Source organism: Rhinopithecus roxellana, chromosome 5 (assembly GCF_007565055.1).
Source record: "Rhinopithecus roxellana isolate Shanxi Qingling chromosome 5, ASM756505v1, whole genome shotgun sequence".
Lineage (NCBI taxonomy): Eukaryota > Metazoa > Chordata > Mammalia > Primates > Cercopithecidae > Rhinopithecus > Rhinopithecus roxellana.
The window spans coordinates 60,665,979-60,690,986 of NC_044553.1; the positions used below are offsets into that span (position 1 = coordinate 60,665,979).

The 25,008-nt window shown below is 46.8% G+C and overlaps 1 protein-coding gene across 3 annotated transcripts; it reads right to left on the minus strand.

Annotated features, from left to right (window-relative positions):
• Window positions 1-5,794: 5,794 nt before the first annotated feature.
• Window positions 5,795-24,726, minus strand: LOC104674154 (bcl-2-like protein 2). 3 transcript variants are annotated; one of them, XM_030929700.1, is made up of 7 exons: window positions 10,145-11,778; window positions 9,667-9,781; window positions 8,899-8,966; window positions 8,478-8,584; window positions 7,920-8,007; window positions 7,683-7,834; window positions 5,795-6,719 (listed from the first exon to the last, which is right to left on the minus strand). In XM_030929700.1, the coding sequence occupies exons 1-7, from the start codon at window positions 10,493-10,495 to the stop codon at window positions 6,680-6,682; spliced, it is 921 nt and encodes a 306-aa protein (XP_030785560.1). In that variant the 5' UTR covers window positions 10,496-11,778; the 3' UTR covers window positions 5,795-6,679. The 3 variants fall into 3 exon arrangements, with proteins under 3 accessions (XP_030785560.1, XP_010376707.2, XP_010376708.2); XM_010378405.2 differs by lacking the exons at window positions 5,795-6,719; window positions 7,683-7,834; window positions 7,920-8,007; ... (2 more) ...; window positions 9,667-9,781; window positions 10,145-11,778 and adding exons at window positions 19,729-22,664; window positions 23,284-23,723; window positions 24,199-24,286; window positions 24,584-24,726; XM_010378406.2 differs by lacking the exons at window positions 5,795-6,719; window positions 7,683-7,834; window positions 7,920-8,007; ... (2 more) ...; window positions 9,667-9,781; window positions 10,145-11,778 and adding exons at window positions 19,729-22,664; window positions 23,284-23,723; window positions 24,199-24,286; window positions 24,531-24,720.
• Between the last annotated feature and the right edge of the window lie 282 nt (window positions 24,727-25,008).

The following is a 25,008-nucleotide window of genomic DNA, read 5'->3' on the forward strand; positions in this document are numbered from 1 at the left end:
AGCCGGGCATGGTGGCACACACCTGTAGTCCCAGCTACTCAAGAGGCTGAGGTAGGAAGATCACCTGAGCCCAGGGAGGTTGAGGCTGTGGTGAGCGGTGATTGCACCACTGCACTCCACCTGAGGGACAGAGTGAGACCCAGTTTCAAAAAAGAAAAAGGGCAAAGAATCTGAATAGACATATATACACACACACACACACACACATACATACAAATGGCAAATAAGCACATGAAAAGATGCTAAACATCTTTGAGTCATCAGACAAATGCAAATTAAAACCACAATGAAATACCTCTTCATACCCTCTAGGATGGGTATAACCAAAGAGATTGACAATAACAAGTTTGGTGTGGATGTAAAGAGACCAGAAGCCTCATACATTGCTGGTGAAAATATAGAATGATGCAGCTGCTTTGGAAAACAGTCTGCCAGTTCCTCAAAAGGTTAAAGGTAGTTACCATGGGTCTTAGTCCAGTAATTTGGGCTGCTGTAACAAAATAAGGTAGACTGGGTGGCTTACAAACAAGTTTATTTGTTGCAGTTCTGGAGACTGGGAAGCCCAATATCAAGGTTCTGGCAGATTTGGTATCTGGTGAGATCCCGTTTCCTGGTTCATAGATGGCACCTTCTCACTGTATCCTCATGTGATGTAAAAGGGCAAGGTAGCTCTTGGGGCTTCTCCTATGAGGGCTCTGCCCTCATGACCTAATTACCTCCCAAAAGTACCAAACTGCTAATATCATCACTTCGGGGGTTAAGATTTCAGCATATGGATTTTGGTGGAGGTGCAAACACTCAAACCATAGCACAATATGACCCAGCAACTCCATTCTTAAGTATATACCCAAGAGAAATGAAAACATATGTTCACACAAAAACTTATACAGTTGTTTGGAGCAGGACTATTTGTAATAGCCAAAAAAATGGAAACGACCCAAATGTCCATCAGTTGATGATGGAAACAAAACGTGTTATATCCAATGAAATACTATTCAGCCATAAAAAGGAATACTGGGCCCGGCATGGTGGCTCATGCCTGTAATCCAAGCACTTTGAGAGGCTGAGGTGGGAGGATCACGTGAGCCCAGGAGTTTGAGGCCAGCTTGGGCAACATAGCAAGAGCTCATCTTTACAAAAAATAAAATAAATAAAATTCTGGCTCTGCGTGGTGGCTCACACCTGTAATCCCAGCACTTTGGGAGGCCAAGGCAGGCGGATCATGAGGTCGGGAGTTCAAGACCAGCCTGGCCGATATGTTGAAACCCTATCTCTACTAAAACAATAAAGAAATTACCATCCTGGCTAACACAGTGAAACGCCGTCTCTACTAAAAATACAAAAAAATAGCCGGGCGTGGCGGCAGGTGCCTGTAGTCCCAGCTACCCAGGAGGCTGAGGCAGGAGAATGGCGTGAACCCGGGAGGCGGAGCTTGCAGTGAGCTGAGACCGCGCCACTACACTCCAGCCTGGGCAACAGAGGGAGACTCTGTCTCAATAATAATAATAATAATAATAATAATAATAAAATGTGATCATAATTTGAGAAAGGTTGCTCATTCTAACCATACATAAAAACAAGGAAAGCAGCAACATTATTGTAAAAACCCACCAACTGCTTCTTTTCTCCATTGCCAATGTTGGATTGGGCGAATCCTACCTTAAAAAGCACTGGGTTGCCTCGGTTTATTTTGCATCATCCAAAGGCCTTCTAAGGATCTCTGACTCACAGACCCTCATCCCAGACAGATTTTATACACAGACTCTCCCAGTCTCTTTCTTTCCATAGAACTCCCGTGAGATTGGGCTCATTTCTATCCCTCAGTTAACAGAGAACTGATCAGGAGTGACTGACAGAAATCATCTACCCAAAATAACCAAGCTTGCCCAAGGAAAGTAACTTTCGCCTGGCGCGGTGGCTCACGCCTGTAATCCCAGCACTTTGGGAGACCGAGGCAGGCGGATCACCTAAGGTCGGGAATTCGAGACCAGCCTCAACATGGAGAAACTCCGTCTCTATTAAAAATACAAAATGAGCCAGGCGTGGTGGTGCATGCCTGTAATACTAGCTACTCAGGAGGCTGAGGCAGGAGAATTGCTTGGATCTGGGAGGCGGAGGTTGTGGTGAGCCGAGATCGCACCATTGCACTCCAGCCTGGGCAACAAGAGCAAAACTCCATCTCAAAAAAAAAAAAAAAAAGTTAGCCAGATGTGGTGGCGGGTGCCTGTAGACCCAGCTACTCAGGAGGCTGAGGCAGGAGAATGGCGTGAACCAGGAGGTAGAGCTTGCAGTGAGCCGAGATCGCACCACTGCACTCCCAGCCTGGGGAACAGAGCGAGACTCGGTCTCAAAACAAAAAACAAAAAACAAAAAAAAAAGAAAGTAACTTTCTTTCCATGCTTCTTCCTCTAAACCTAGTATCTTTTAAGTAAAATAGTTAGTCTGACTCTTAAAAAGAATAAAAGTAAAGGCCAGGCGAGGGGGCTTACGCTTGTAATCCCAGCACTTTGGGAGGCTGAGGTGGGTGGATCACGAGATCAGGAGTTCGAGACCAGCCTGACCAACATGGTGAAACCCCGTCTCCACTAAAAATACAAAAATTAGCCAGGCGTGTGGCGTGTGCCTGTAATCCTATCTACTCTGAGGCAGGAGAACTGCTTGAACCTGGGAGGTGGAAGTTGCAGTGTGCCGAGATTGGGCCACTGCACTCCAGCCTGGGTGACAGAGCAAAACTCCGTCTCAGGGGAGAAAACAAAAACAAAAACAAACAAACAAACAAAAAAAACTCTAGAAAAGGAGTTGTCAAGCAAAATAAACTTTTGATCTCAACCAAATTTTGAGAGATCAGGGATTCTCTGGAGGAAGAAGAAAACTATCAGGTCCAGGTTAAAGGCAACACTATTGTTGCTCCTACCTTCTCCAGGACAGGACAGGCAAGCCCAGGGTGAATAAACGTCTTTTGGGCACCTACTAAGTGGCAGGCCCTGTGAGGTAGACACAAAGTCACAATCGATGCCCTCCAGGAGCTTGCATTCTAGTGGGAAAACAGAAATGTAGTTATTTTCATCATAAAACCACGAAGTAAATATTAAACAGGGATAGGACCAGTTTGTCCTGACTGCAGGAGTGATTACTTCTGACTAGGAAATCAGGAAAGGCTTCATGTCTGTTGTACCTGGCTTACACTTGGAAGGATATGCATGACTTTGATAGAAGAGTTGGAATGAGCATAGGAGGCTAGAGGGAACAGCATGAGGGATACATGAAAATAAATAGAATGCATAGTGCATCAGATGTAGGGCAGGATGTGGAAAGGAAATGTAATCAGGATCAGATTGAAAAAGGTTGTAGTTCCGGACGGGCGCGGTGGCTCACGCCTGTAATCCCAGCACTTTGGGAGCCCAAGGCAGGTGGATCACGAGGTCAGGAGATCAAGACCATCCTGGCTAACACGGTGAAACCCCGTCTCTACTAAAAATACAAAAAAAATTAGCCGGGCGTGGTGGGGGTCCCCTGTAGTCCCAGCTACTCCGGAGGCTGAGGCAGGAGAATCGTTCAGGAGGCGGAAGTTGCAGTGAGCCGAGATCGTGCCACTGCACACCAGCCTGGGTGACACAGCGAGACTCCATCTGAAAAAAAAGGTTGTAGTTCCATGTTTGCGTTTGTACTTTGTACTTATCAGTGGCATCATAGAGGACTTTTTTGGCAATAAGAAGTTTGGAGGCTGAGCATGCTGGCTTATGCCTATAAATCTAGCACTTTGGGAGGCCAAGAGTTCAAGACCAACTTGGCCAACATAACAAGACCCCATCTTTTAAAATAATTTTTTTAGGAATTTTTATTTTTCAAAAAAAAGTTTGAAGCCAATACATTTGCCAGGACCCCTGCAATGATGATGGGGAGTTACTCAAGCAGTGAATGTAGGAATACAGAGAATAGACAAGATACAGTAGAATTGACTGAACATGGAAAACTAAACCAGAGAAGGGTCAAAACATGATTCACCCTCCAAGACCCAACAATGTATAGGGATCTTTTAGAGCCAGCCATTTAGTGCCCCCTGGTGGACAGATGAGGCCATCACAGCATTAACAGCAACAAGTCACTTAGGTTGTTTCATTCTTCCAGTAAAAAGTTTATATTGAACACTATCCAGACCCTCATTAATCAGCCTCTGCAGAAGCCACAGAGATCACCAGGCACTATTTTAGGTGAATCTAGTTAGGAGAAAAGATAGACCTCAAATGCCTAACCCATAGCAGAAGGTAGAATAAATGACAAAATGCTAAAATATGTGGTGGGTAACACTGACATGAGATTTCAGAAAATACTGCCATTTGAGAGGTGGGTTAAGGCTTCAGATATAACAGAGTTTTGTGTTTGTTTGTTTTGAGATGGAGTCTCGCTGTCACCCAGGCTGGAAGTGCAGTGGCTCAATCTCAGTTCATTTCAATCTCCACCTCCTAGGTTTAAGCGATTCTCCTGCCTCAGCTTCCAGAGTAGCTGGGACTACAGGTGCAAGCCACCACGCCTGGCTAAGTTTTGTATTTTTAGTAGAGACGGGATTTCACCATGTTGGCCAGGCTGGTCTCGAACTGACCTCAAGTGATCCGCCCACCTCCGCCTCCCAAAGTGCTGAGATTGCAGGCATGAGCCACCATGTCCAGCCACAGAGCCATTTCTTTAACATATGATTTTTGAAGAGCATCCAGGTCAGAGGCAATTGTGAACAAAACATCCTGAGAAGTAAATGAAAAAATAGTAAGTTTGAAATCCTAAGGAATTCTATAGGCAACAAAGTCTGAAGGCTTGAGCTGGCTAATGATGTAGTGTCAAGACTAATCTGACAATGGAATAAAAAATGGAGAAATTAAGATGCTCAAGACAAATTTTAGATATAAAAACAGTGAAAGCCAGCTGTGAAGTCCTAATAAACTGATCCTAGCCAGGCACTGCAGCTCACAACTATAGGAAGGCCAAGCCAGGAGGACTACTTGAGCTCAGGAGTTCAGGACAGCCTGGGCAACACAGAAAAACTGTCTCTACAAAAAATTAGCCAAGTGCGGTGGCAGGCACCTACAGTCCCAGCTGTGTAGGAGACTGAGGTGGGAGGATCACTTGAACCCAGGAGGTTGAAGCTGCAGTGAGCCACTGCACTCCAGCCTGGGTGACAAAGCAAAGACCATCTCAAAAAAATAAAACGGTCCAATCAATATAAGTTAGCTAGACACATCAGTTACTATATTGTTGGAAAAAACAAGCTTTCCCATTGTCTCTTGGCTAAGTGTCTTTTGTCTTTTGCATTTCTTGGGCCCACCTTGAGGCAGAAGAGAAAAGGTAGCTGGGCCCAGTGGCTCACACCTGTAATCCCAACACTTTGGGAGGCTAAGATGGGAGGATTGCTTGAGAAAAGCCTGGTCAACATAGTGAGACCCCAAAGAAAGGTTAACCAGACCTCAATCCAAAGCTCTAGGGCTGCTCGCATGGACAGTTCATTTGCATGTAAGTTGTATCAGGAGCACACAAAAGCGCCATTAGGTCAGTAATTTGGTTATTCTTTTACTTTTACAGGCTTATTTCTCTCTCAAATGCCAATCAGGGTTACATGTTATCCAGAAAACCTATCATTCTCAACTAAACACATAATGTTCCTGCTAGTTGTAATTTAACTCCTACTCCTTAATTCACAAGCGGCAACCTCCCTTCCACAACACCAGTACTTCTACCGCAAAGCAGAATTAATAGCCATCTGTGATCTAAGAGAGAATAGGAAGATAAATAATCCTTACACCCAAAAGGCCAAACAATTTTTATTTTCAAAAACAACTTTATTCATGACACATATTAAAAAAAAATTCCCACCCCTGGAAATGAGCTAAAAAAATAAACAAAATCCACCTCCCACCTCCCTGTTCCCACTTCCTCCCATTCCCTCCAAATAAAAGGGAAAAAAGGCAAAGGAAAAAAAACAAAAAAACAAAACAAAACAACTGAAAAACAAAAACACCCCTAAACCCCCCAAAACAAGGTAGTGCATTTCCCCAGGGGGAAGGGGAATTTACACTGGAGCCGCTGGGAGCGGATCGGAGATCTTCCGGCTACAGAAACCTGCAAAGAAAGACACTCAAAACAGAAAAAGAAACACAAAAGGAAACAAAATAGATCACCAGGCAATCTGGAGGGGCAGGGAGCCGGAGAAGAGGGGTGGGGTGGGTGGTAGACCTGGCTGGACAGGAGCAGGCAGGAGGGGACTGTGAAAGGCGAGAAGACGGAGGGAAGGTAACAAGCAGAACAGTTTGGTGTCCTTCCAGAGCCCTGGGTAAAAAAAAAACCTCCTACCACCCACGCCCACCTACCCTTGAGCAGCCCCCAAGGGGGTGAAGTGGGGCAGGGAAACATGGGGAGCAGCTTGCGCAGTTGAGACGTGTCCATGGCGAATCCCCAGAGTGAATAAGCAGCCCCCTGCCCCACTCCCTGGGCCTTCCCCTACTCCCCAAAGCAGGTCCCTCCTCAGCAGTTAGTTATGGGATTCTCCCCCCTTCCACAGTATATCTTTTTTTTAAAAAATATTTTTTTTCCATCAAGGTCATCTTCTGTTTTTCTTTTTTTTTTTTTTAATTCTTTTTTTTTTCCTTCTTTCCTCTTTTTTTCCTCTCTCTCCTCCTAATACACACTTTTTTTAGTAAGGGGAATACCATGATGTCGCTCTAGCCCGGCCCCTGGAAGAAAGAAGGAGAGTTAGGTGTTAACGTGATCACTAGATAGTTCAGTACAAGCCCCTCCCCGTGGGCCCTTGCCCCAGTTACTGTGAAGGGAAGTGGGGAAAAGAAGTTTTCAAGTGTCCTAAAACTGACCCCATGATCCCAGAAATAGTAACACACCTTGAGAACTGGGGCAGGGGGAGGGGGGCTTAACAGAAAACTTTGCCAAACAGTGGCAAAAAAAGAAGCGCATCTGAGTGAGAAACAAGGGCAAGAAAAACGACCCTCTTTTTATCCAGTTTTCAGTCCTCCACAGCTCTTATACCCTAGGCCATCACAAATAGATCCTCCCTAACTCCTGGGAATAGGCAGGTAGAGTTTATGAAAAGCCAAGGTTTATATGCCTAACCTGTCTATTTAAATGTAAAGAGACAGAAGTGAAGCAAGGCAAAAACCTGGACACCACACTAGGCCCAGTGAGAAGTTAACCTTGCAAGACTGGCTCAAATAAAGAGTAAATATCTCAAAATCCTCCCACAAGGCTGTTGGGGAGGATCAACTAGCTAGCCTCTGGTATTCTTCCAAGGGAGGTTCAGTCTTCAACCCCTCCCTCCGAAAAAAGAAAAAAGTAACAAATATCCAAGCAGTGCTTTCACTGCCTGGAGGCCCCGTTCCTCCTGGCTTTGTGTAAACACCTTCAAATGCCACCAACTCCCAAGAAAAAAAAGGCTGGGGGTGGAAGCCTCTTTGAACCAAGGGAGGGATGCAGCCCTTATCACCAATTACTACTGCAGAAAAGATGATGAAGTTGGCCTTCTGGCCTGGCCTGCAACTACCTTCCTCACCCTGCACAGGCAGGAGACAAAGTTCCTGAAGACCACAGGGAGGGGTGGGGGAGGGAGGTTCCTTAGACCAGGAGAGAAGGAAGCATACAGGGCTCATGGGAGGCGGGGGGAGGAGGAGCAGCCCATCTATCCTGACCTGTAGACGCGACCCCGGGGCCTGCTGTTAAAACCACTGTAGAAGCGAGAGCGGGAACTGTTGTAGTTGGTGGTCCGGGCGCGGTAGCGGGCTCGTGGAAAACCCCGGTCTGTTGTGCTGATGCCTGGTCTGTTGGTTCGTTTTGGGATCACCTGAGTCAGTGATGAACAAATGATAGCCTTAAAGTCAACCCGGAGAGTTTATACAGAACCAGAACAGCAATGGACGTAGGCTTACCTTGATTTGCCTTCCTCTAAATAGGGACTCATCTAAGGCCAAGGAAGTCCTCACTGACTCTTTGTCTGAGAACTCTATATACGCAAACCTGAAAAGAATTGTCATTGTATCTCTCTGAGGTTACAAATACCTCACAGGTCAAATTCAACTTGCAGGCATGCTTCTTTTTGGGCTACAATGTGATTACGTTTTTTGTCAAAATTCTTCTAAATGGAAAATTTCATTCAAAATCATTTAAATTTTAAAATTTCCAGCTACTCTTTGAAACTGGTAAAAATAAGACACACAGGGCCTGAATTTCCATATGGCCATAACAGGCCAAGTAGAAGCTGCCCCTCCCCTTCTAGTTTGTGATGCCACCCACACCTAGCCTTCATTTTTGTTATCTGGCCTCTGAAGACATTTAGGTGCAACTCCTGATATATATCAAAATTGATGTCATGATCTTAAATGACACAGATCACCTGTGTTAACAGCAAATAACTCACTGCTCACTATAAAACATAGTTTATCTATTTTTGCACTGTAAATTATCTCAACTTACTCCCCTTTACTTACCCTTTGGGATGGCCACTAAATTTGTCACAGAGTATGGTAACACGGTTGACTGATCCACAGCCATGAAAGTGAGCTTCCAGCTCTTCTGCTGTTGCACCATAGTCCACCTGATGAGAGGAGAAAAATTTCACAGGCACCAGGCAAATTCCTGTCTCAACAGGAACCCTCCCCAGCCTTTGGTCTGGGCCATCTATACACCAAAGCACATGAAATCTGGTAATTTGAGGAACTAATCCTTTTGCTTCCAAACCCAGAGCCTTTGCTGATTACTGATCATTCCATTACCTTTAACCTCGTTCCCCCACTCCCTCCACACACACCCAAAACCACACCGATCCCGGAGATGTTCCTTTCAGGACTATTAAATAACTCCCCAAAAGAAGAACTTGCCCCCAACCCCAATTAGAGCCCCAGCACATACATTGCCAACATAGATGGAACGGGCATCAGCCTCCATCTTCTCCTCAATGGACATGATCACTGGGCCAGCTATCAGGAAAAAATAATATTTTTTAAAAACCACATACTTGTTTTTGACCAATATATTGCACTTCCACCACCAGCACTATCCCATTAGCTCAATGAAAGCAAAGATTTTGGTCTGTTCTGTTCTCTGCTGTACCCATAACCTAGAATAGTGCCGAGTCCATAGCAGGTACTCACTAAACATTCGATAAATTGAAAGAATAAACTAATACACACTTAAAACAGTATAGGAATCCCTCCTGCCTCCAAATCAAATCCCTAATGAATGGCTTTGGCTGAAATGCTTTCAAGAGTGAGCAAAATTAAGTGGCTGAGACTCCACATTTCCAGATTAAAGGGGAAACCCCTTGCAGCTTGCTTTCTCAGAATCCTAACTAAAGCGTCTCCAATTGGAGGAAAAACTATTAGATTTGAAGGTCAAATGCGAGCTTGCAACCTCTACAAAGGATAGACGTAGACTAAGAACAAAGAGCAACACAATTACAACAGGGACAAAGGGAAGCACAAGGCTACCACCACCAAAATATAGGTTCTGCCTCACAAAGGTCAGGCGAACACACAACGGATTATGACCGCGGCACAGTCATAATAGCTCAGACAAGCAGCTCCAGGGTGCCGAGCATCTTACCCCACATTCCCCATCTTCCCCACAACCCTTCCAGCCCGAGAACCCTGGCTCCGCGTGCTATCGCCAGTTACTCACCATTGCCTGGAGGTGGACTCATATTCATCTGCTTCTCTACCTCGTTCTGTAGCTCCTTTAGCTTCTCAGCTTCTTCCTCCATCTCCCTGACTCGAGCTTTGATAGCTTCCAGCTCCTAATATAAGTGGGGAGGGTATGGAGGAGAGCTTAAGAGGAACCAACGCAAGGGCTATGCCCTGTTCTCGGCCGGAGCGCGGCCTCAGCCACGCTCGGCCATTTCCCTCGCCCCATGCGAGGGTCTGATAAAAGAAAAGCAAGCTACCCTCTCTAGAACAACACTAGGCACCCGTGACGCCCCAATCAAGCCAGTCGGGCCCCTTGTAGTGATCGCTGACCCAGCCCCGGCCCGACCCGGCCCCAGCCACGTTATTCCCCGCCCAACCCCACCCCCCGCCTGCCTCCCGCTCGCCCGAGCTCTGGGCCTCCAGTGACCCGGCCGGCCAGTCGCCGGCCTGCTGGCTCGCCCTCCTTCCCTCACCGGGTCCTCAATGGCGCCGTCCCCCGGGTCACCCTCGACCAGTCCCGGCTCCTCCTCCTCCTCTTGGCTGCCGGGGGCTCCCGAACCAGGCCCAGGGCCCGGAGCTCCCGGGGGGGCGCGGGGCCGGGGCGGCTCCTCTTCGGGCTCGGGCTCCGGCTCGGGCTCCAGCAGCAGCTCCTCAGGCTCCAGTTCCTCAGACTCCAGGCCGTTCCCGTAGTCCCCTGCGCCCCCCGGGGCCCCCTCCCCGGCCTCCCCACCGGCCCCGGGCACAAGATGGCGCCGCCGCCCCGGCCCGGAGCCCCGACCGCCCGCAGCCCCCGCTGCTGCTGCCGCCGCCGCCGCCGCCGCCATCGCCGCTCAGACTGGGGCCCGCCGCCCGGCGATTGGAGAGCTGCGCCGGCCACGCCGAGGACTCATTAGTCAAGCTGCCTGCCCGTCATCACGAGCTAGTACTCCATTGGGGAATATTACTTGGCAATCAAATGAGACCCCACCTCTAGGGCGGGGTACTGTGCCAAATTCTCAAATCCCGGTAGGGAAAATCTGCCTGTCAATCAACACGCATCCCACCTCCTATCGAGTCCTTAGGTAATAATACCGCCACGCTGTGACGATATTCCTGGTTCTCCCTGGCCTACTGGCGGGCCCGCGAAGTATAGGACGCTCCGTGATTGGCCCTAGCTAGGCGACTGAAAAGGACCAATCTTCCGATCGCCTCACCGCAGTGGCCCAGTCTCAGATGCCGATTGGCTCGCGAGATTCGAAGGCGTGACACTCGTTTCGTGACAGGTGAACCTTGCCCCCGAACGGACTGCCGGGCTTCAAACTTGGGAAACCCGAAGTCACATGACTAGGCAGCCCTTAGGGGGCCGCCATCTTGATACTACTGCTTGCCAGCTAGTGAGCTGTTGGCCGGGTGAGGCCCAAAACAGAGCAGCAGTTTCAGGAAACTTGTATCCTGACCAGGAAGCACCAGTAGATGGGATGTTGCTGAAAATGGAGGTTGTAAATGAATCATTCCAGGAGGGAGCTTACTTTCTCCATCCAGGTTATTGGCACCATCATCCACTAGCTCTCCCACACCAGAAAGCAGGGAGGATTCCTCAGTCCAGAGCTACTAGTCACGAGTCCTCTCTGTCCCGCCCTCTTGCGTAGACCTTCTGCTCCCTAGTTCCAATTTCTTCTCTTCCCTGGACAGCTTCCAATGTCACCCTTCCAATCTGCACCGCTAACAGACTGGCCCCCCTTTGCTGGCAAGGTAAAGCCTCAAAACCGTAAATCACAGCCTTCGACACCCCAACATGTGGTTACTTTGTGGATGTTGTTTCCTTCCACCCTTCTCGTTCCATTGGTTGTACCTGCACCCTGTCTGTGCCTCTAACATGTTGTCCCCCTTCAACCAAACCACTGCAAACCCCAGCTTCCCCTCATTTCCCAGGACAAGTGGGCCTCTTTCCACAGCGTGCTTAATTGTTTTGTGCTGTTTCTTAACTAGGTTGTGAGCGCCTTCAAATGACGGGCCGGATACTATTTATATTCGCATCTCCACGGCCTGGCAATATGCCTACCACATAAGGTCCTGTTAGATGTTTGTTGATTGAGCATGCATTGATTGGGGATCTGGGTGCCACCCTTCATTTCAGCCCTCAAGCTCCCAAGATCCCAGAGGAATTTCTCCTGGCAGGCTCCCACTACACGGCTGCACCCGAAATATCAATGAGACCTAGCCCTGGAGGGCAGGAGTGCCACATTTTTGTAGCAATCTAACACATTTATTAAAAGGAAGGAATGGCAGTGTAAGTTTGCAAGAGAAATTTTTGTGGGCACACTAACCTACAGTTCGAAAGATACATATAAGCCCAACCAAAAAGTTAAACAAACATGGTTGGCGGAGGCATTTGGACAAGAGAACACCTTCATTAGCAAACCAAAAACTCAAAAGTGACTCATTATACCCCACTATTCCCCTCACCCCCACTTTTTCTCACAATTCCTTACCTCGAGATCTGGGGAACTTGGAGCAGAGTCACAGTCGCTTAAAATTTCACTGCAAATTACTTCATCAGCCATCTCAGCTTCAGTGATCTGGGATAACTAAAGTTGAGCACCGAAGACAAGCTCTAAATGATTGAATACCCTGGAAGAAAGGTCTTTTATACTAATCTTAACCTAATCAAGATTTGTTTATCTTATTGGTACCCAATTTAATCAAGCCAATGAAGGGAAATGTGATTTTTAAAAATGGCTTTGAATCCTATTTTTGTTGAGCGCTTGATTTTGTAATAAGCACCACTCCTTATTATCTCATTGGACTCTCACAACAACCCCATGAGGAAAATATTTCCAAAACCATAACCTTCTTTAGGGAAAAAGAAAAAGGCTTAATGAAATGAAGAAACTTGCCTAAGTCATTGGACTAATTAGAAGTGTGCAGTGCTGGCTGGGCACGGTGGCTCATGCCTGTTATCCCAGCTCTTTGGGAGGCTGAGACGGGAGGATCACCTGAGCCCAGGAGTTTCAGACCAGCCTCGCCAAAATGGCAAAACCACATCTCTACTAAAAATACAAAAATTAGCTGGGCATGGTGGTACATGCCTGTAAACCCAGCTGCTCGGGAGGCTGAGGCAGGAGAATCGCCTGGGCAACAGCAAGACTCTGTCTCAAAGGAAAAAATATAAACAATATATATATTATACATAATATATATTATGTAATATATATAATAGTATGCAGGGAATTCAAAGCCAGCTTTCAAAGCTCAGATCAAAACTACTGTAAGGCCTGCTTTAATACATAAAAATTATGTGTGAAAAATGGAAAGACTAAATCCAACAATAGACAAAAGTTTAAGCAAACTATAATTATATCCAAGAAAAAATTATTACGCACCTATTAAAAGGGTTACCTAGTGTGACAAACATGTGAAAATAATTTTGTTAAGCCAAAGAAGAATGTAAAATTGTACATAAAATATAATTACAACTATGATTTTTTTAAAAAAACTTAGGCATGGGAGAAAAAAAGGAGCAAGAACCAGTACAATCTTTCTATTCTTTGGCAATATGTACCAAAAGCTTTTAAAATGGTGAGATTCTTAAGATCAGGCAGAGTGGCTCACAACTGTAATCCCAACACTTTGGGAGCCAGATTGCTTGAGTCCAGAAGTTCAAGACCAGCCTGGGCAATATGGCAAAACCCATACTCCACTAAAAATGCAAAAATTAGCTGGGCATAGTGGCATGCGCCTGTAGTCCCTGCCCAGCTACTTGGGAGGCTGAGGCCACAGTGAACCATAATGGTGCTACGTGCACTCCAGACTGGGCAACAGAGTAAGACCCTGTCTCCAAAAAAAAAAAAGGGCAGGCGAGGTGGCTCATGCCTGTAATCCCAGCACTTTGGGAGGCCAAGGTGGGCGGATCACTTAAGGTCAGGAGTTTGAGACCAGCCTAGCCAAAATGGTGAAACCCTGTCTCTACTAAAAGTATAAAAATTAGCTGGGTGTAGTGGTGAGCGCCTGTAATCCCAGCTAGTCAGGAGGCTGAGGCAGGAGAAACGCTTGAACCTGGGAGGTGGAGGGTGCAGTGAGCCAAGATCATGACACTATATTCCAGCCTGGGTGACAGAGCAAGACTCTGTCTCCAAAAAAAAAAAAAAAAAACAAGAAAAGTTGAGATTCTTAACCCAGTAATCCTGTTTTCTCTTCTAAAAATGTAATCCAATTTGTGAATAATTTTTTTTTTTTTTGAGACGGAGTCTCGCTCCGTTGCCCAGGCTGGAGTACAGTGGGGCTGTCTCCGCTCACTGCAAGCTCCGCCTCATGGGTTCACGCCATTCTCATGCCCCAGCCTCCGGAGTAGCTGGGACTACAGGCGCCCGCCACCACGCCCGACTAATTTTTTTTTTTTTTTTTTTTTTTTGTATTTTCAGTAGAGACGGGGTTTCACCGTGTTAGCCAGGATGGTCTCGATCTCCTGACCTCATGATCCACCTGCCTTGGCCTCCCAAAGTGCTGGGATTACAGGCGTGACCCACCGCGCCCGGCCTGTTTTTGTTGTTTTTTGAGACAGCCACTCCACAGCCCAAGCTGGAGTGCAGTGGCGTAATCTCAGCCCACTGCAACCTCCGCCTCCAGGGCTCAAGCGATTCTTGTGCCTCAGCCTCCTGAGTAGCTGGAACTACAGGCGCACCACCACTACGCCCAGCTAATTTTTTTGTATTTTAGTAGAGATGGGGTTTTACTATGTTGCCCACAGTGGTCTTGAACTCCTGAGCTCAGGCGATCAGCCCACCTCAGCCTCCCAAAGTGCTGGGATTACAGGCGTGAGCCACAATGCCCAGCCAGAATAAATATTTTTATCAAAGTGAAAAAATACAGATAAATGACCAAGTGGGCATTAAAATTATTGTACACAAGTAGATGTAATTGTATATAGTCATTATGCCTTTGAAACGTTTTAACATCAAAGAAAAATGCTTGCAATATAATGATAAGCAGAATTGTGTATACAAAATCGTATGATCATAAAAGTAGACCAAAAAATACTAGAAAGAAGTATACCAAAATAGTTCTCTCTGGGTGACAGCATTATGATTCGTTTTCTTTATAATTTTCTATGTTCTACAAATTTTCCACAATCATTATTTATTTACTTGTTTATTTTGTTGCCGTTATTTTTTGAGACAGGGTCTCTGTCGCCCAACCTGGAATACTGTGGCATGATCACAGCTGACCGCACCCTCAACCTCCTGGCTCAAGCGATCCTCCCTCCTCAGCCTCCGAAGTGGCTGGGACTACAGGCATGCACCACCATGCCCAGCTAATTTTTTCTAGTTTTGTAGAGACAAGATCGCACTATGTTGCTTAGGCTGGTCTCAAACTCCTGGGGCTCAAGCCATATGCCCAACTCAGCCTCCCAAAGTGTTGGGATTATAGGCATGAGACACCATGTCCAGCCCATTACATATTTATTTTTAAAAAATCACTCCAACTTTCAAATTTCTTCTAATAGGCATGATTACCTTATGAACGAAATAAACACATTTGGCTGAGTGTGGTGGCACACACCTGTAGTCCTAGCTAATTCAGAGGCTGAGACAGGAGGATCACTTGAACCCAGGGGTTCCAGGCTGCAGTGAGCTATGATCATGCCACAGCACTCCAGCCTCAGCAACAGAGTAGGACCCTGTCTCAAAAAAGAAAAAAGCAAACATATTTAAAAGACTATTTGAGGGACAGGTGCAATGACTCATGCCTGTAATCCCAGCACTTTGGGAGGCCGAGGCAGGTGGATCACCTGAGGCATGTTCAAGACCAGCCTGGCCAACATGGTGAAACCCTGTCGCTACTAAAAATACAAAAATTAGCTGGGCATGGTGGCGTGTGCCTGTAATCCCAGCTACTCAGCAGGCTGAGAGGCACGAGAATCATTTGAACCTGTGAGATGGAGGTTGCATTGAGCCGAGATCACGCCACTGCACTCTAGCCTGGGCGATCTCAAAAAAAAAAAGAAGGGAATGGCTCCGTGGAGTTGAGAAAAGAAGAATTAAGTAGTAAAAATGGGTGAGGGCATTCATAGTTCTTCCCAGAAAAGTTTTCTTACCAAACAACATAAATATTTGACTTCTTGGTAGTTTAATCCCTATTTTTATCTCCTTTCTTGAAATTCTTACAGACAACAATAATGCTCTATGATCTGGAACTACTTTGAAATTTTTACAGACTGCAATAATGATCTATGATCTAGAGCTACACTTTAATATGATAGCCACTAGCCACATGTGGCTACTGACCATTTGAAACATGAGTAGTCCAATTTGAGATGTGCTGAAAGTGTTGAATACACACTGAATTTTGAAGACTTAGTATGAAAAAGAGAATGTGACATAATTCATTAATAATTGTTTAATATTCCATGTTGAAATGATAATATTTTTAAATACTGAGCTAAATAAAATATTATTGAAATTGGTTTAATAATTTCTTTTTGCATTTTAAATGAGGTTACTAGAAAATGTAAAACTACATGTGGCTTGCATTATATTTCTATTGGACAGTGCTGATGTAGAAACTTGGAGCCTTTCTCCTTTACTGACCTCTATCTTGAAGCAGACCTCAATAATCTTCTAATGTGGTCTGGTCCTGCTTACCTTAGCTCCCTAAGTTTGCCTTTGCATAGAAGTGGGGTAGCCACTTAAATGTGAAGGACCCTCTGTTGGGCTGCTTAATTTCCATTCTGCTCCGTTAACTTTTTAAAAATTTTGTACCTAAAGAACTTGTTTTAATATACTGTACTGGAAATATATGTTCATGGTCAAAGAATCAGAAAATACTAACAGCAAAAATAACAAAAGCACTCATAAAGCCCACTATCCAGAGACAATCACTAATGATATTTTGGCATATATGCTTCCTGAAACTTTCAATATGCAAATATATATCAAGGCACACAGCTATAAATATTTTAGCAAAATGGGATCATACTGTATATATTATTTTCTAATCTATTTTCTTTTTTTTTACCCAATCAAAAAAAAAGGACAAACATCTTCCCACATCAATAAATATATTTTTCCAATTTTGTCATAGTTTTACCCAAAAGTCACCTCAGAAATGAGGTCTTGTCGGACCACTCAATTTAAAATTGAACTCTTATATGTGTATATATATACACACACATTCCCCTCAATGAATTACTTTTCTTTATGGTATTCATCACCTTCTCACATATTATATAATTTTAAATTTTTTGTTTCTTTTACTAGAACATAAGCAACATGAGAACAGAGATTTGCATCTGTCTGTTCACTCTAACTCAGAGCCTGTAATTGTGCTTAGCACACAGATGATGCTTGAATATTTTCTGCATAAATGACTGACTGAATAAACTACACAGCATTTCATTATGGTGTGTTTTCTGGTTGAGTTTCAAAATAGTTGATTTATTTCTGTATTTCTCCTATATCTGCATTTAAGGCAGCATTTTATTTATTTATTTTTGAGACGGCGTCTAGCTCTGTTGCCAGGCTGGAGTGCAGTGGCGCCATCTCGGCTCCCTGCAACCTCCACCTCCAGGGTTCAATCGATGCTCCTGCCTCAGCCTCCCAAGTAGCTGGGACTACAGGCACTGCGCCACCACACCCAACTGATTTTTTTATTTTTAGTAGAGACCGAGTTTCACCGTGTTAGTCAGGATGGTCAAGATCTCCTGACCTCGTGATCCGCCCGCCTCAGCCTCCCAAAGTGCTGGGATTACAGGCGTGAGCCACCACGCCCAGCCTTAAGGCAGCTTTTAAAGTCTTCAAAGGATCTGCTATTAAGTAACAACACAGAGGCCCCGGCGCCCTGGCTCACGCCTGTAATCCCAGCACTTTGGGAGGCCGAGGTGGGCGGATCACGAGGTCAGGAGATCGTGACCATCCTGGCTAACACGGTGAAACCCGGTCTCTACTAAAAATAAAAAAATTAGCTGGGCGTGGTGGCGGGCGCCTGTAGTCCCAGCTACTCAGGAGGCTGAGGCAGGAGAATGGGGTGAACCCGGGAGGTGGAGCTTGCAGTGAGCCGAGATCGCGCCACTGCACTCTAGACTGGGCGACAGAGCAAGACTCCGTCTCAAAAAAAAAGAAAAAAAAAACAGTATCTACAGTCTATTCATTTACTAGAAATTGTAACTAAGTGTTGCACAACTTTATTGAAGATGTCATTTGTCCTAACACACTTAGGACCTTCTAATAGATTCAGATGGCCCTAGGTGTGTTCTATTAGGCTCATCACAAATTAGCCCAAATATGCTGCTCTGTGATGATTTGGCTTAATATAGGACTAAATTTTGGACTATCTAAAGCGATAGATGGATTGTATTTCCTTCGTACAGTTCTCCACCAGTGTTATTTCTCGCTTAGGACCTTCTGAATCTCCATTTGGTGTTTTTCGAAGAAACAGTGGTCAAAACTCCACATCATATTTGCTTTTAGATGTCACAGAAGGTGGTGTCCACTATATCACTGTTTTCTCAGAAAAGCCACAAATTTTTTTTTGCCCCTCTTAACTAATATGCTTTTATAAATCCTAAGAGGAATGTGAATTTCATTTTGTATTTTAATTTGCTTTAGCCAGCAAGAAGCTCACAGCCGAATTCACAGCCTAGCTTTAGTATTTGGAAATGCTACTTATAGAATGTTTTTCTGTGCATTAATTTTCCTTTTGCTGCCATCTTATTTCAGTTTTCCCTTTACCCCTACTTATTTTTTTTACTTAACCTTGAAATTCAACCCTGACTTAAAACATTTATGTTTTCCTATTATTTTGTGTATTATAGTAAGATGTTGCAAATATTTTTTGGAACTAGGCAAATATAAATCAATCATTAAATCAATCACACAGCAGTGGAGCTAAATGTAGCAGCTATCATACTTGATGATATTAGCTATTAAGAATATCTAATTTCCTTTCCCATAGTGCCACATTCACTAAGCCACTCTCTGATTTTAATATGGCTTTCCATGTCGACTTTTGTATAGAGAATAGAAAGCGAATGCTGGATTTCTCTAAACAATTATATTTCTCACAATTTAACACATAAACCCAAGTACCAATCTATTGCACTGGATTACAGAAAGGTTAGAAATTCCCACCTGAAATTTAAAATTAGGATCACTGTTTCAGTTAGACATGATTTTGATGTGGTCCAAGACTAGAGGTAGAGAAGGATGGGCTGAATATTCCTAGAAATTCCATCCAGTCTATCAATTTGCATTAAAATGGCTGAAACCAAATGTCTCACAGGAGCAGGAAAGGAAGCAGGGACTCAATTTTTGCCAGATCCTCCCCCACCCCCCTTATTTTTTTTTATTGTTGTTGTTGTTTGTTTTTTGAGATAGAATCTCCCTCTGTCACCCAGGCTGGAGTACAGTGGCTCCATCTCGGCTCACTGCAAACTCCACCTTCTACGTTCAAGCAATCCTCATGCCTCAGCCTCCTGAGTAGCTGGGATTACAGGCACGCACCACCATGCCTGGCTAATTTTTGTATTTTTAATAGAGACAGGGTTTCCCCATATTGGCCAGGCTGGTCTCGAACTCCTGACCTCAAGTGATCTCCCCGCCTCGGCCTCCCAAAGTGCTGGGATTACAGGCATGAGCCACCGCACCTGGCCCAGACCTATTTTTAAGTCTGAGGTAGGCAGCAAGGCACCATGGAGAAATGTTTATTATTATCACACTCTTCTGATTAGAGCCTGAACCACAACTGGGGACTTGATTACTAGCATACAAAGATTTTTGGTAGGTTTTCTTTGTTTTTCATTTGGTTATTGTTAGTAGCAGTCCCAGAGTACCATATACACACACCCTCCCGAGGCTTAGGTTGGAACAGATGGAATTCTTGGCTTTGACCATTTGGCTGGTGTAGGAGTCGGGTGAGGAGGATGGGGGAAAGACTCTGTTTTCTTTTTAATGATCCCAACACTTTCTCTCAAATCCCTGTTATTCTAATTCTTGCCTTTTACAAGGTCATGAAGAGATGATTGGATCAAGGAAATGTCCTGACCCCAGGCTATACAGTGTAGAAGTCACAAACCCTGTTCAGTCCTTCTCATTAAACTTCTGGGCTTTATTTATTTTTTTTAATACGACCATTACATATTACACAAAAATAAAAGTCAAATGAACTTGGTATTTATAAATTATTAAATAAAAATACAGGAATATAGATTTATATTTATAGAGCTTTCTTTTCTTCTAAACTAACCAAATCTGTTCTGCCGTTTTATGATTTTAAAAAAGTAAAATAGTGTATGTGTGCCCTAGAATAAGTGGGGAGTGGGATTAATAATTGCAGGACCAAGTTGCCCTACTTCCGCTCCTTCCTTGGCCTAAGCAAAGTCTCTATTTGTCCCTTTGGGCTCTGGAGAGCAAGAAACCCCTCTCCTCCTACTTAATCTTTGAAAAATGGCAATTACATTTATTTCCCTTATTTTTTAAAAAATGAAATGGATTTAAAAATTGGGAGCCATACTCAGCCTTCTTGGCCAAGAGCTAATCCCAAGGAACTATATGGCTCTAGAAGAGAGTCCCTAGTTTTCCCTGACAGAAGAGTCTCTGGGGTTTCCCTTCAAGCTAAGAAGGGCAGGACAGGTCAAAATTGCCCACTGTGGTCCCATCTAAGCTCTGTTTCTGGGAATCCAGACCAAGCCCTTTACCCTTTCAGAAAACAGCCTCTCTTTCCACCCAGGTGTCAAGGCTTCAGAGCAAGGCATTTCGGTAACCTGGCCATGGTCCCTGCAGCCCCTCTTGGCTAAAGGTCCCGGGGAATGCTAAGAGGGATATGCGTCCTGTGGTAGAGGGTAGGGTGAAGAGTGTGCTCCAAACCTGGGGAAGGAAGCACAGGTTCCAATTTGGAGCCGATGGTCTAGTCAGTGGTTTTCTAACATTTTTTCAGCAGCAAACCCCTTAATGCAAATAAAATCTTACCCTGAACCCCGATATGTAAGACAGCTAAAGGGGAGCTGTTCAGTTTGAGGGCAAATTGCCCAGCCTGCTCAACTCCCCACCCCCTTCATCTCCCCAAGGACTCCTGAGGCAACCCCTAGGAAACTTCAGGGCTCTGCCAAGCAGTTTGAAAACCACTGGCCTAGTTTGTCCTGAGCAAGTCAGAGACCCCCCACCCCAACTGCTTGCCACAAGCTGGCTCTGAGTTTCTGGTGTCAGCATACTCACAACAAGACCAAGTGGCACATGCAGCCTACCACCTCCCCTAGAAATACCATTAAAAAGTGCAGCCCTCTCTCAAAAGCAGAAGTCTGGACTAAACACCTGAGGCCAATTTGGTCCCACATTCTAGCGAGCACAACTACGTTGCCACATTCTAGGACCAAGTGAAAATCTCCAAGAAGAGTCAACCATGGTCTAGCTAAGCTGATCAGTGCTCAGGACCACAGGCAGGGTTCTAGAGCACTGCATCATAAAGTTCGCATTGGAGAGCAGCAATCTTAGCACCTTGGAAAGTGCAGCAGTGAGGTCTGGCTCAGGGCATGCAACTGGAGAGAATAATTTCTTCCTCAAAAGAAAAAGCCATAATCTGAAGCTGTTCTAGAGGACTGCAAGTTCCAAAGTTAACATCCTCAGACTCTGAGGTACAGACAAGTAACACCCATGCAAACAGTGTGGCTTCAAATAAATCATAAATGCTTCTAGGTCATGGTAGGTACTCTAGAACCCATATGCCTGGCCCCTGATAAAGCCGAACCAAAGCCCACAACACAGCATAGGCCAGTCCTGGAGTGCCCATCACCCTCACACCCAAGGGATTCAGAGCTGAAATGGTCCTCTCAAGGCATCAACAGTCTCACTGAGACACAGTGTGGGACCGAGACTGTACTCAAGATCAGCACTTATGTCCACAACCTCGAAAGGAAAATTAGTTAGGGCCCCAATTTAGAGTTTCAGTTTGGGTACAGAGGTCCCAGAGATTGGAAACACTTTAGGCACCATTGTGCCTGAGTGGGAGAGGAGGGTGGCAGGCAGGTCCAGCTACCTAAGCCTCCACCCATCCAGGCTCAACAGCCCTGCTCTTCTATCAGAGCCCAGGAGGCAGCAGCAAGTGCATGATGCACAAGGAAGGGGGATGATGAAGGAACAAGGCCAGCTGCAGAACTGCTCTTGTCTCCAAAGCCTTGCCAATTACTTTCTGGAGAGAAGCAGCAGAGCCCTCGGTCTGGATACAATGTTTCTCTCTAAGCCTTGAGGCATCAGGACAAGGGGAGGGGAAAGGAGGGGTTGGGAGGAGGGACAGAGAACTGCCCCTAGTTCTTGCCATTGCAAGAGGGAATGTTTTCTCCTTGAGGAATCCCACCACCACCAGATTTGCCAGGCAGCCCAGCATGCACACCAGCATGCGTGCACATGCACACGCGTGTCCAAGCAGCCCACTGTTAGAGGCACCTCTCCCTATCACCTGAGAACCCCCAAGCTTCCATTCCAAAGGGATGTGCCTTCTGTGTTCCCCAAATCCCACTCATCTAATGGAATACAACTGCTTATGCAAGTCCACCTTCCTCAGGGCTGCGAACCAAGTTCCAGGTCGTTTCATGTGCCCACACCTATAGGTGTGATCCCTCCCACCTCCCCCAGCCCTGGATTGACTCCATCTCCTGCGTTCCTAAACTTGCCAAAACATTCCCCTCATCTATGTGTACTGCTCACTCTTCCAATCGCCTACCTGGTCTACTCAGCTGCCTCACACACTACCCTTCCCCTGCCCATCCTGTTCCATGCCCACCCATCCACCAACTCCATTTCTTCCAAGGGCATTTCTCTGTTCTGTTCCTGCTCTCCTGGCCCCCAGCCACACCTAGCCCCACCTGGCCCTGGACTTTCACTTGCTAGCAAAAAAGGCCCCTACAGTTACCAGGGCCCCCAGTGCCACGGCCCCCGTCAGCACTGTCCTCACTGATGCCCAGTTCCCCTCCCGCAGACGCCGCGCCTCCTCCAGGGCCCCGTCCCCGTATAGAGCTGTGAACTCCGCCTGTGGGAGAGAAGGGAAGTAGGAGAGAAAGAAGGAGAAAGGGGTATCAGGAGAGGAAAGAGTGGACAGAAGAGGAGAGGAAGAGTTCCAGTTCCATCCACTGCCAACACTACCCCATACCCAGCTCCTCTCTGGTCAAAGCTCTTCTGGCTGCAAGCCCCTCTGATCCCCCCAGGTGCACCCCCACCCTGAGAGACTGGTTCATTTGCCGCCCACTCTGCCTCCAGTGAATTCCATCCTTTCCTTGGCGAAAAATTCTGCTCAGAACTAGCATCCTTTGCCAAGGCTTGCCTGACCACCACCCATCCCTGGTCCTCCCCACCTCCCACACCATGACTCAGGTGCAAAAAGTCCCTGACAACATTCCCCTGCAGGCACTCCTTGGGTGTGGATTCTGTCCTCTGCTTGGGACCATGAGCCCATCCAGTGTTGACTGCATGGCAGCCCTGGGGTGCAGAGTCCAGGTATCTCTCAATCTGATTCCACCCAGACGGGGAGACTCAGCCCCGCACCTCATTCCCAACATAGCTGCCTCAGTCTCCAATCAGAGCCCCCGTCTTCCCCCTGGAGACCAGCTTTGCAGAGGGATGTGCAGAGCAGCAATTGAGAAGCTTCTTACCCAGCCCCCACTGCTGTGGATCCAGTCAGCCAGCCGCGTCTCCAGGTAGGCCACCATCCACTCCTGCACTTGTCCCACCAGTGGTTCCATCTCCTTGTTGACACTCTCAGCACACAGTGCAGCCCCAAAGACAAAGAAGGCTACAAGGCGGCCCCAGTTGGGGCCCCCTTGGAAAAGTTCATCAGAGACCTGGGTGAAGCGTTGCTGCGCTGAGCCTGGGGTCACATGCAGCTGAGCCGCCAGATCAGAGAAGGTGCGCCGGAAGCGGGTCTCGAACTCATCTCCAGCTGCCCGCATGGCTTGGTGCAGCGGGTCAGCTGCTGGGCCCTCCCCAGGGCCAGCTCCACAGACATAACCCTTCTGCCTCAGCTTATAACCTACAAAGTCTGCCACCAGAGCCCGTGTGTCTGGGGCCGAGGCTGGGGTCGCCATCCGGGCAGCTATAAGAGGCAAGGATGAAAGACTGGCATGAATATATGGAGAGAGAATCAGAAGGGGCATTTCTGGTTTGACCAACCCAGTGAGATGAAGAGAGAGGAAATGCTCAGAGCTCACTGGACAGGGAGAGGCAAGAACAAGGGAATTAAGTCATGATATGAGACCAGGCTGTGAGGGGCTGGCCATTACATTCCTAATATGCCAAATTAAATTTAAAACAAGTAAATTTTCTGTTTAGAGATACTTTAGATTCTTTTCATAATAAGACAACGTCAGCTCTGTGACACCCCTACAACCCTCCCACCCCCGGGCCTCAGTCCACACCTTCTTGGCTAGAGGAAGGGGCTTAGGACCTCCCCCAATGCAAGATATAAAGATGTTGGCAGAGGCACAAGATGAGGGGGAGCAGATGGGCTGAACAGAAAGGTGGGAGACGCAATGGTTGACTCCACACAGAGAAAGGAAGGAGACACTCACCCAGCCGGGATGGCAGCTCTTAAGACACAGCACTGGTGGCAAGGAGCCCCCAGCTGGGGCCTTTCATCCTCCCGGCCAGCGTGGAGCTCTGGAAAGGGGAGGGGGAGATCAGAACCAGGAGGGGAAGGCCAGGGATCAGGTTCTGGCCTGGGAACGGCTGGGGTTGCAGTTCTGGGCCTGGGCCCCTGCCCCCAACGCTCTACCAGCTGTGTGGCCGAATCCATGTTTAATGACTGTCCTCCCGGGAAACCCAGGGCCAAGGGCTTCCTGCCGACACCATCTGTATTCGCGGTTCCCCCTAGTGCAGCCCAAAGGCCCAACTCCTCCCTTACCCCCACCTCAGCCAGTCTCCAACCCCGCCCGCCTGCCAGGTTAGGGATCTCACGGGTCAGGCCGCTGCCGGGATCCGGGCCGTTTCCTGGTGCAGGAGCTGGGAGGGAGGGAGAGAGGGAGGAAGGGAGGGAAGGAAGGAGGGAGGAGAAAGGGGGGCCAGAGGGAGGGCCCGGCGCCGGGTGATGATGGGGCCCAAAGATGCGTCCAGAGAGAGGGGCGGGGCTGGGACGCAGGCCTGCGAAGGGCCACTACTCAGGAAGAGGGAGGGCTGCTGAAGGCAATGAAGGGCTGGCTGAGAGGGCACGGTGGGGTGGGCTGGGCTCCAGAGCCTCGAGGCTGCCCAGAGAAATATGCCGGACTTCAGGACATCTTGGGGCAAATTTAGCATTTCCAGGAGGTTTCCGATGTTCCATGCACTTGTTGAACTTTTCCAGCCCTGAATTGTGTGCCTGGAAAACAGGAGCAGTTCCCATTAAG